Source organism: Macrobrachium rosenbergii, chromosome 58 (assembly GCF_040412425.1).
Source record: "Macrobrachium rosenbergii isolate ZJJX-2024 chromosome 58, ASM4041242v1, whole genome shotgun sequence".
NCBI classification, from domain to species: Eukaryota; Metazoa; Arthropoda; class Malacostraca; order Decapoda; family Palaemonidae; genus Macrobrachium; species Macrobrachium rosenbergii.
The window spans coordinates 9,547,258-9,560,196 of record NC_089798.1 but is presented as its reverse complement, the minus strand read 5'-3'; the positions used below and the strand labels follow the sequence as shown (position 1 = coordinate 9,560,196).

Genomic DNA, 12,939 nt, shown 5'->3' with positions numbered 1-12,939 from the left:
AAAATAAAGAAACGAGTACCAAGCGCTTTCATGTTATTTTCAACACATTTTCGAGGTATATAAAAAATGGGTTGATCATAGCAAGAAAGCACTTGGTACTCCTTTCCTTTATTTTTTCCTGTGGCCTTAGCTGAATTTATTGTCACACGCTATTTAGTGACACGTAAGCATGTATGCATATATATATATATATATATATATATATATATATATATATATATATATATATATATATGTATGTATGTATATATATTCATATATATATATATATATATATATATATGTATGTATGTATATACTCATATATATATATATATATATATATATATATATATATATATATATATATATATATATATATATATATATATATATATATATATATATATATATATATATATATATATATATATATATATATATATATATATATATATATATATATATATATATATATATATATATATATATATATATATATATATATATATATATATATATATATATATATATATATATATATATATATATATATATATATATAATTATATTATATACACAGCAGAAGCTCAGTATAAAAGCTTTCACATAGCTTAGAATAACAGTCGAGGATTAAACAAAAAGGAAAAAGAACTACCATCAAAGGGTATTGAGGGAAAATAATCCAGGTAATTACAAACGTATATCTTTTGTGACTTTCAAACAAACACGCACTCACATACATATATACGTGTATATATAAATTATATATATATATATATATATATATATATATATATATATATATATATATATATATATATATATATATATATATATATATATATATATATAATTGTAATTGGGGCAAGTTACTGTAGGTAGACAAAAAGCTACTGGGAAAAGTATACCAACTAAAAATTTATGCCATAGTGGCTCTGAAGATAGGAGAGTATATAAGGAACGTGCAGTTGTCCCTGATGGGGTCCTGGTGTCATTGGGATAGTTTGTACTGTAAGTATAGGAATTTTGGCTGATGGAATAAAAATATTAACTTTTAGCAAGAGGAATTGAGAAGTTCACTAATGAGAAAAAGGGATTTGTTGTGCAACTGCCTGGCTGAATAAAAGACCATGTTCAGCTATGTAGTAGGATGATACAGTAGTCTGGTCAAGAAGAAAGAGAGAAAAACGAAGGCAAGTAATGAATATAGGAGTCAGAAGGTTAGTTACGACCAATGAATAATGGTTCTCAGAATGTAAGACGAAAATGGAGACATGCTGTCCGAAGCACAGGAAGTCCTTGGTCAAGTCAGTATTTAGATGATTTGCTGAGCTAGAAGGAACGCAAAGACTGATTGGCACAACCGGAAGTGACCACTGAGAATATAAGGAGGTCAAGTAAGAGGTTGAAGATTTTAAAAACACCCGAGTTGACAAAACTATAAGTGAATTGCTGCCTTGAGGTGGTGAAAGTATCACTGAATGGCTGCCGGGGATTGAAAAGTATGTCTGGCAGAGAGAAATGTTCTCAAGAAGTAGGTGAGAAAAGTAATGACCTCTTTGTCTGAGGCTAAAGGTAGTGGACGAATTTCAACATCACAGAGGTATAACATTACTTAGTATACCAGGGGAGTTGTATGGTAGGAATGACTGAAAAAGCGAAGCAGATTATAAAAAGACTGATACAGGAGGAAAACTGTAAGATTTGCTAAGGAAGAAATTGTATGGATAAAGAGTCTATAATGAAACAGTAAAGTGAGGAGTCTGAGGGGAAAGGGAAAAGGCTTTTTTTGTGGCATACATGGACCTGAAAAAAAACTTACAGGGGAACTGATATAGATACAGTGTGGATTGCAGGGTGTTGAGGATGTATCACACATTAAATGATTCATTGAAAATGAATTCTAAAATTTATGAAGGAATATGTAGATGGGGATGACTATGTTGGTGTGAAAGTGGTTCTGAGGCGAAGTGGTGTTATGTCACCAAGCCAGTAACTGTTACGGCTGGAGGGATATGCTGCCAGAGGTCAGACGACATTCAATGCAGGTGGAAACTTTCGCACCAGTTATTATATAACTGGGAACAAAGAGTTTCTTCTGCCTTTCTCTGAATTTATCAGTACCCCGGCCATTATTTCACTGAAATTTAAACAATAGTATAAGCAAACAGTTCGAAGCAAAATATCACCCTTACAACCTTAAAATAATGTTGCATTTGCAAATCACGAAAATTATGCATGCAGTCTCTGATAACTGTGAGACACTCATTAAACAGGATAAATACAACGAAAAGCTTTAATGTCCCTCGGTAAGAATACTTTGTAAAATATGAACCATATATGGAATGAAAGTACGACAGCATTATCAAGAAAGGGCCGAATCGATCTATGATCATTTTTTGAGGTGTGAGTTTGAAAAAAGGTGGTACACGTGGCTATTAAATTTTTTTTATATAAACATTAGGCTAAGATGCCTAAAACAATTAACAGTTATTTTATAAATAATAAAAAAGGAACGTAATCTTTACCAGTCGGAATGAAGATCACTGAAGTCAGGTGCTTACTAAATAGAGGTGGCAGTCGTGGCGTTTGAACTCTAAAGAAATTAACTTTAAAAACATAAGAAATTAACTACTAGGTCGGGTAAGGTAAATATTAACGTGCAGAGAAAAAATATTTTGGCTATGAAAAGGGCGGAGAACAAGGATTGAAGAGAGAGAGAGAGAGAGAGAGAGAGAGAGAGAGAGAGAGAGAGAGAGAGAGAGAGAGAGAGAGATTTATCCTGTGCGTTTCTTTCACACATCCTAGTGAGTTTATTAATCCAGATAATGATAGACAGCCATTATTAAGGGAACCAGCCTAACACCTAAATCAACCGAGGAAGGACAAACATGGGGAAAGGATACAACTCTCTTCGCTGTAAGGAATGATGACGCCTCTGCTGTTCTTGTAGCCGTAGATGGACGTGTGGATGGAGTACACGTTGGATGAATCTTTCAGATTCTGACATAACCACCTGCCAATAAAAGAATCAGTTAATTTGCGCATATACGAAAATCTTAGTCGAATATGTGCCAGTAATAGCGATTATCAACTGTGTTGAAAGACACCGAAAGAAAAGAATAGTATTTGACAAATCAGTGATGTCGGGCTCCAAAACATATAATATCCGTTTTAAAGTGGCCATCAGATTCAAAGTTGTATATGGTTCACATGAAATAAACTAAAATCTTTGGCTCTTCCACGCAAACGTGCCATGCAAAACATAAAGAAATTGAATTTTGATCTCCAACACAAGATCTTTAGTATATGCACATTCTCTTATAGAGGGACAATGGCACGTGACATTGTTGACACCCTACATCAGATATTAGAATAGAATAGAATATAGAATTTAGGCTAAAGGTCGAGCGTTGGGACCTATGAGGCTATTCAGTGTAACAGGAGGAAACCTCAAAGCAGTTGCACTATGAAACAATTGTTAGGAGAGGGTGGAAAATCAGATGGGGGAAAGAGAATAAGAACGTAGATACACTAAAAGGAAGGAAAGAGGTTTCAGCTAAGGACCGAAGCAATGCCTACAGGGCACCACTTGAGGTGCACTGACGGCACTACCCCCTACGGGGCCTACAGCAGATATTAACCGGGTCAGGTGACATGCAAATGAAGCGATTTGTTAAAAACGACACGCTTTGGTTCAACTACGGTACACTACGCGCCAAATTTGGATGAAATCGGACTAAAATTCAGTTCCCAATTTCACACAGTTTTACAAATTAAAGTGGTCGCCATGACGTAATTTGCATACGAATGATCACATTTACAAATTCCATTTGCCAGCATATGTAAAACATGAGAGAGAGAGAGAGAGAGAGAGAGAGAGAGAGAGAGAGAGAGAGAGAGAGAGAGAGAGAGTAGGCATGCTCAAATTACTTGATAATAACAATAGAAATGGGTGGTGTTTATTATATTGATTTTAAGATTCGACAGAGAAGTACATGAAATCGACGACAGAACGAACCATAAAAGTAAAAGAAAAAAAAAAAAAAAAACAAGGAAATGATTTAAAGGGGGACACCTCTAAATGAAGAACAGATTCAGAACAACGAGAGTGGAGAAAATAAAAATCAAACGAAGAAAATAACAGACCACGATTTCATCGTAAAAATAAATAAAAAAGAATTTACCGTGAAAAGCAAAAAAAAAAAAAAGATATTTATTAAAGCTTGGAAAACACCAGAGCGAGAATAAAAGAGAAAACAAGATAATGTTGAAGGAACAGCGATCGTTTCCACGAACAGATCTATCTTACTTCCACAGGAGGATTAAGAATGATTTCTATGTACAAAATCATAATAACCGGAGACGAGGACACAGCAGACCAGATAATAGTTTTGTATATCTTGATTAAAATGTATTTTCCTATTTTTCACTGCACAACTGTTCACAACGCGGAAAATTTGGGGGGAAATATTCGGATGCCGATATTACAACAAAATTACATTTTAAATTTCATGAATTAAAATAAACCATTCATAAATTTAATAATGAAAAATGCCCTGTGCCGTAAATTCGAAAATTGTCATTCAAAAGTGAACTTTTGAGTCAATTGCTTTCATACAACACAATGGAGGAGACAAAAGGGCAACAATCAATGAGTCTCTACTACAAAGGGAATATTTCTGAATCATCCACTTTAACGGGACACCCACTGTCACAAAATTCTGCTTTTTTTCTTTTTTTAAAGTTGGAGAACAATATTCTCTTTCCCTTTCTTTGTCTGCCTCTTTTGTGCGCAGAATACAAGAACTATCTTTCGTTTTCCTTGGTGGCGGTTTTGTTGAACCAGACGAGCTGATGTGAGGAGCTAGGCCTAAGCTCGAGTTAATTATTGCACCTCGCTAAAAGCGTTTTCTTTGGTGAGACAAGTGCGATTAAGTGGAGCATAATACCTTTCGGGCGTCCCTAAGCAGAGAAGGCTTTAATTATCATTATTATTCGTAACGTACACACACTCCTTTGAAAAAGGTCATGAGGCCATTAACTCGAACTACAACCTTCCACAAAATAGAATGCTCATGTTCGAAAAATGAATAAATAAATATACAAATTAATAACTGAATGAATGAGTGAATGAGTAATTATCTGAGCAAAGAAATAAATAAACGAAAAGGTGCTAAAAATTGTTTGTCTTTTATTTCCAAACTTAAATTATATATAGAAAAAGTGAGATGCAAGTTTTATTACAAATAAATTTGGAATTGAATCGGCGGGAGAAGGACAAGAGTCGATGGACAACTTTGGAAATAAATTGGAACGTCAAAGGACAAGGTTTTCGGATCAGGCGATGAAGGCAAGATTGAAACGTAAATAACCTATGAGAATGCGAAAGATCTCAATGAGGGGTCGAAAGAAGAAATCAAACAACAGTTCACCATTAGAAAGACGATGGACCCAGGGCGTAACCCAGCACAGAACACTGATGATGGTGGTGATGATTTGTCACTTTTCTAAGTCATTCATTTCATTAGAAATTTCACTTAAGCGACTGTAACTGACAAAACCTATACCAAAACAAAGGCCAAGAAAAAATAATCCAAAAGGTAAAATTACGATTGCAATGAGGATGTCAACATCTTTACATCTGCAGTAGAAAACGAAATAAGGCAGGCGAGAAAAATATTCTGAAGTGTTTCGGTTGGATTCTGATTAACAGGATGGAAATAATCACCTCCATTCATATTTACCTTCTTGCTGTCTGAGACTTTGCTGGGTCCTTGTTGTAAATAGTATTGTCGTGACAGTAATCCTCACACGCATAGCTCATCATTTTAGGGAACACGATGTGACGTTCATGCCTGGAGAGACAATATTTGGATCATTCTGTATTATAGCAATTCTTCAAAAAAGGTACATATAGATTGGTGATACACACACATAAAAATCCTATTTCAGACGCAATTCATACGCTTTTTCAAACAGCCGATACCTGATTCCTTTATATACACAGAAGTTAACAGTCCTCATATTTATGCAACGACAAAAAACGCATACACGCCATATGCTATGCGTAGTGTCCAAAGCAAATTGTATATTTTATAGACATACAAATTGACAACTTAGATACACCCAGCCCGATAATCCAATAAAAGAGCTGATCGAATTAAGATCAGATATCAGAGGGCTAACTGCCAGCGAGAGGCCGGTGTCGCTCTCCATTATAGGTCTGATTTTAGGGTAACAATTGGCCCGTCAGTTTCAGCGATGATTTCACGTGATTATTTAAAATGCTCATTGTAACTGACAGAGATAGATCATCAATAATCGATGCATAACAAATTTCAATATTCCACGCCATTCACACGGTCACACATTACATCCAAACTATAGTTTCAACAGAGCCCTATTTATCTCCCGCCATCACGCTCTGATGGCCACCATGTATGAAACAGGAAGTTTTATGGGGAACAAATGAGAGGCTGTCTTTTTTTCCCCAGCCCTCTTCCCTTTCTTCCTACAGAACAAATGGAAGCACTTTTCTATGGAACATATAGGATGCCCTAGTTTCTTTTTTTTTGTTCAGCTCCGAGTAATGTAAGCGGTTCCTTTGTATTCTTTTTCCTTTTTTAAAGCTGCCGTGTAAATGTGTCTTTTGCATTTTGGCTGAGCTTAATGAACAACAAATGATACACGGGGAAATATTTAGGCATCTCAGTTTGAAAATGTATACATGAAAATTTAAGCGCTACACAGTTTCAGCACAACAGCAGACCGCTGTAATCAAGAAACCGTGAAAATAAATTAATCTGAAATTAATGGCCATAAAAAAGCCACCCTCCAAATGAATTCCCTTTGTAATATTCAGCTGGGGTGAAACAGAATGCAACACTATATTCGGGAGATTTGAAATATTGCTGCGTTAATCCACTTTAAGAATGAATTATTCGGTTTTGTTTCTGTGATTTCTCATTTTCGTTGCTCTGTTTCCCGCTGACCCTGCCTGAGAATTTAACAGACTAAATTACAAATGCGATTACCTTGGAATCGAATGCATGCATACATAATATTACGATGATTTGTCAGTAATTTCGGCATACCATTTTTAGACCAACAAATATTAAGTAACAAATGATTCACTGATATCGAATTTACTGTTGTGTGGAAATAACTTCAACCTGAAAGGAATTATGTGTAATTGCGCTCGCGCGCACACACACACATACACACATATATACATATATATGTATAATTATATAAAAGGTATAGCATAGAATACACTCTGCGGCAGATCCACGATTGTCTCTTGTAAGGAAATCTGCAAAGGTAGCCTCCCTCATCTGGAAAAGGCTTTTAGTTCTGCACTGAAAACTGTTCAGAAACATTGTAAATATATAAAAAAACGATCATAATCTGCGACGTATTCCCATGATTACTGGCCCTATATCGACCTCTTTTCTGCGTCTACTTCTCATCAGTGCTCCCATATGCCGTGTCAGAGCGCACACACATTCAGCCTAATGTGTGCTCATAAACAGACTGTTCATTTGGCAATTTTTTAACCGTGGTACCAGTCAACCTCAGCACTGAATGGGTATCAAGGCAGCCTCTGGAAGTTACGAAAAGAGCACTGCGCTTTAAAGATACCGAATCTCTAGAGACATTCTATGAACAGGCGCCATCCTTCAAAATGAATACACACACACACACACACACACACACACACACACACACACACATACATATATATATATATATATATATATATATATATATATATATATATATATATATATATATATATATATATAGCTGTTGTATTACTTAGGAGCGGGTGGCTTTACAAGAACACACACCAGTCACTGCCACAATCACACTTTAACAGCAGATTAGCCACTTCATACACTACACAGAAGATTCATCAGCAGTATGTCGAACAGCAATTCATATGCTACGCCATTCACCCCTGCCTTGCGCACATTCTCAAGGTACCGATCTCCTTTCCATAAACCTTCCCGAAAGTACACATGCCTTTCACCCACCCGTCATTGTCCATTCTTTCCGCCTGAACAAACCATCCCAAAATATCCACATCCATGTCTTCACCTCCTACATTAATCCTTATCAAACGTTTTCTAATCCCGTCAGTTCTTCTGAAGCCGCGTTTACTACGTCAATACATTATCTCAAAATCTTCAACCTTTTGTCTTTCATTTGCATCCAGCATCTAAGCGCCCTGGTACTAAAGGTGGCTTAAGGAAGGTAAAAAAAAAAATTGCTTGAAACGCGCAGCACAACCTCATTCTTACCTGTAAACATCATCGTAAGAATTTCCGTAGATGAATGTTCCGAGCAGCGATGAATGAGCATGGAGGTCCAACACTAAGTCTAACTCGCACCACTGAAATCAAAGAGAACAATCAATATTCAATAAAAGTTGAACTAACAATAAAATTTAGAGTATACACATGATAAAGAGGAAGTTAATAATAACTATTATAAAAGGCAAGAAAAGATTCTGAGAAATGTTCTAAGGAGTCATTACTCCAGTTTAATTCAGAGTTTTCACAGGTATTTTGAGAGTGCAAAAACACTTCTTCCTCAGACAGGCAGGACACGGTCAATTAATAAACTTCACAGACATCACAATACACGATGTGATTCGTATTTCTCTAAGTGAGGCTTGCTGAGAAAATACTGTTAGATATAGATGGATGACACGAGATTTCGTCTGGCCCCCTTTATAATCCTCCCAGTGACATGAGAAAAAGCGCTGATTTGCCATACCCCAAGTCATTTTGAAAACTCAACCTGTCAGCGGAGCGGAAACTGCGTTGCGTCACTTGCAAAGAATCCATCAGAATTTCCACTGAGGACAATGGACGAGAAATTTCCAAAACATTTGACCGCACGTCCAATGGAACGTTCAATTGCGCATCAAAGTCACTCATATAAAGAGCAATCAACACGAGGGACAAATGCGCAGTGGAAAACACTGACATTGATGTTTTACATAAGGCATGGCTTCATGCTCCTGCCCTTCGGATACCAGCGTGTATTGCGGTTACAGCAATTATAATTATGTAGGTAATTAAGTTTTTACCATGATCACTAAGCACATTTATACACAAATATATATATATATATATATATATATATATATATATATATATATATATATATATATATATATATATATATATATATATATATATATATATAATATAGTAAAAAATGTCCTTTAATATCCAGTTCGCTCTACCTCGGAAATAATATATTTTCATATTATTACGTTACCCGAAGTAATTTTTTATTTATAAGATCGTCGTCTCGTGGGCGCCAGTGAGGTTGAAGGCGTCACTTTAGTCCTGAGTTCTTGTCTCCTGTGGTTCGAGCCCACGAGACGACGAACTTATCAACTAAAATCCCCCCCATATATAAAAATATTATTTAGATAAGCCATATAAAAATATATTATTTCCGATGTGATAAAGATTCCATATATATATATATATATATATATCAGCAGGTTAGGGTGAAGGATCATTCCATTATTCCTTTTCAAGGTACTTTATTGTTACTGACGTTTCAGGACTAAAGTCCCATTTTCAAGCTATAAAAATAAAAGTTAAAAGTTAAAATAAAAACTCGAGACTAAAATTAAAAAAAAAAATTTTATACATATATACAAATAATATAAAAGTAAAGTACAAAGGATAGGGAGGAGTAACTACCATAAGGTGCTGAAGGCACAGACCGAGTGACTATTCAGGCCGGGTTCAGCTTCGACTTAAACTCACGAGAGATACAGAGGTGTTGAGGAAGACTGGGTGTTTAACTGTGGAACTAGTTGTTTAATAAAGAGTGTTTCCAAGATTGCTAAATATTGTTCGTTAGGAGTTTGGCCTATAATTTTAAAATCTCTGTAGTTTATGTCATATTTGCATTTCTTTGCATGTTCTCGTATACATGAAAATTCAGGATTAGTCAATTTGACGCCTGTTCGATAGCTAACGCCTCGATGAGAGTCCAATCTCACTTTGAGTAACCTCCGTGTGGAGCCGACGTACTTCCCCAAGATTACATCTAGGCAATTAAATAAATATACGACTCCTGAGGTCATTAGTGGATCGAGTTTCTCCTTATGTTTAAACAGAGATCTAATACTCATTGGGTTGCAGGGTATTAGCTTTTAATTCAATGGCAGGTAAAATTTCTCGACTAACAACTTCAATTCACGATAGAAATTTAGGTCATGAATAAATGGGACACTTGCATATAATCGTAATTTTGGTACTGTAGGTATTTTAATTTTAGGATGGAAGATATTGTTTAAAAATTTGCTGAGGTGTTTATAAAAAAGTTTGGATGGAAAGCAGTTGTCAGTGAAATATTGGTGGAGATAAGTTATTTCACTGTGAAAAGATTCCAATTAGACGTTATGTTAAAGCCCTATGAAAGAGCGTAGACATGGAGTTTAGTTTTAAAATTATAAAAGCAGTTACTATAAAAATTTGAGCCCAGGCCGGTAAAAGTTTTCTTTCTAAAAACCGTGGTGTTAAAATGATCATTATGTTTAAAAACTGTTACATCTAAAAATGGCAGCTTATTTTCATTTTCATATTCAATAGTAAAATTAATATTAGGATGTACTTTATTGGCATAATCAAGAAATTTGTCAGCTTGATCTTTATCTCTGAACAGTAAAAAGTATCATCCACTTTGCCTACTATAAAATAAGGATGGTAGGCCAAAGGACAATTGTCCAGTATGCGCTCCTCAGGAGCACATAAAAATGTTTGCAAGGTGGGATCCCAAAGGGATCCCATCGCCATACCATCAACCTGAATAAAAACCGTTAAAAACAAAGGCTGTGTCCTGCACAGCGAGCTCGAGCAATTTTCTAAAATCCGTGAGGTTAAAATTATTAAAGTGGCATCTGGGTCAGTAAAAATGGCTAATAATAATGTCAATGGTTTCTTCTAATGGTACATTAGTAAAAAAAGAAACTCACATCCATGCTAACCATAAATAAATCTGAATCCTGGGGTAAATTTTTTTCTTTAAAATGTTCTGAATTCTTACAGCTATAGTTATTCGTAGTAAAAGGAGCTAGGAGAGGTACCAAAATTTAGCAATTTTATAATTAAGTAGCATAAGAGGTGAGGATGGGCCTCATTGGTATACCTTCTTTATGAATTTTAGGTAGCCCATACATCACTCCATATGAGGCACCTGTACTATATAATGAAGTGTAAGTAGTTTCACTAATGATATTATAATCTTTAAGATATTTCAAAAACGGTTAATTCGGTCTTCAAATCTTAAAGATAGCAGAGTATTGAGGTTCTCCTGTCATTTTGAATTTAGATTGTAATTAGGATATTTTCCATCTTTTGTATATATTCATATTTATTTAGTATTAATACTTTTTCCTTGTCAGGTTGTGTTATTGTTAGGTCTTTTCGTTTCCCAAGTTCTTTAAGAATATTCAAGTCATTCCTAGAAAAGAATGGTGTCCAACGAGTAGTTAAGTTGTTAAAAGTTTTCTGAGCTATACCCTGAAGTTGGGATCGCATTTTAGGTACATCTACATCTAAAGGCGGAAATTAAAGTCTTGCAAATAATGATTCCATAGATCCATAAAACTGGTTATAAAAAAGGTTTAAAGCACGGTGAATAAAAATCAACTAAAGAAATAAAGAAACTCTTCTCTCTTAGATAATTTGTAATTTGACATATTAAACACAGTTTTATTACTGTTCAAAAAAGAAGGAATAAATACACCCAGCTTTCTAATTTTTCTCTCGTGAGTACGTCGGACCATTAAAATATAATCGGCAATACATTTATTAAACAGATATTTGAAAACAATACAATCAATAATGGATAAATTATCTGTAATATTCACAAATAGGCTCCTAGATAATTCGGTTAGTTTGACAAATTTCTATTCTTATGGTTAATCTCCATATCCAACAATTTCGTGGTGGCATCATGGTAAAAGGAGTCTGGTATATTGACGACTTGTACACCTTGAATTTAACGAAAAATTCGGCAACAATATCATTCAGCTTTTTAAAGTATTGTAGAAATTCTAAATCTAAAGTTCAGCTTTACAGAAGTAAAATATTAGTTTTATCCAGTTTTCTGCATGTGGTAATAGTTAGTTCCATATCGTCAATTGGGGCGTTTTAAAAAAGTCTCACTCGAAGAAGGAAGAGGAGACGAAAATAAATTTAAGGGCAGCCAAGTGGAAGGTCTGGTACGGGGAGGAGCAAAGTTCAGGCCCACATGTCCAATAATACCAGTGAGGATTGAGAGGGGTTCTATCAACCGGTAGACATCAGCACGTTAGGGTGAAGGATCATTCCATTATTCCTTTTCAAGGTACTTTATTGTTGCTGACGTTTCAGGACTAAAGTCCCATTTTCAAGCTATAAAAATAAAAGTTAAAAGTTAAAATAAAAACTCGGACTAAAATTAAGTAAAAACTTTATACATACATATACAAATAATATAAAAGTAAAGTACAAAGGATAGGGAGGAGTAACTACTATAAGGTGCTGAAGGCACAGACCGAGTGACTAAAAGCCGGGTTCAGCTTCGACTTAAACTCACGAGAGATACAGAGGTGTTGAGGAAGACTGGGTGTTTAAAAATGGAACTAGTTGTTTAATAAAAGAGTGTTCCAAGATTGCTAAATATTGTTCGTTAGAGTTTGGCCTATAATTTAAAAATCTTTGTAGTTTATGTCATATTTGCATTTCTTTGCATGTTCTCGTATACATGAAAATTCAGGATTAGTCAATTTGACGCCTGTTCGATAGCTAACGCCTCGATGAGAGTCCAATCTCACTTTGAGTAACCTCCGTGTGGAGCCGACGTACTTTTTTAAGATTACATCTAGGGCAATTAAATAAATATACGACTCCTGAGGTCATTAGTGGATCGAGTTTC

At 35.0% G+C, this 12,939-nt stretch overlaps 1 protein-coding gene across 3 annotated transcripts in view; it reads right to left on the bottom strand.

Moving 5' to 3' along the window:
* Positions 1-12,939, bottom strand: part of LOC136837305 (cytosolic carboxypeptidase-like protein 5) — a 513,303-nt gene that overhangs the window by 23,525 nt on the left and 476,839 nt on the right. For all 3 annotated transcript variants that reach the window (XM_067102045.1, XM_067102047.1, XM_067102046.1), the window contains exons 9-11: positions 8,289-8,380; positions 5,730-5,840; positions 2,889-2,998 (exon numbers count right to left, since the gene is read on the bottom strand). In XM_067102045.1, the coding sequence (XP_066958146.1) occupies positions 2,889-2,998; positions 5,730-5,840; positions 8,289-8,380 (313 nt within the window). The remainder of the gene's footprint in view (positions 1-2,888; positions 2,999-5,729; positions 5,841-8,288; positions 8,381-12,939) is intronic.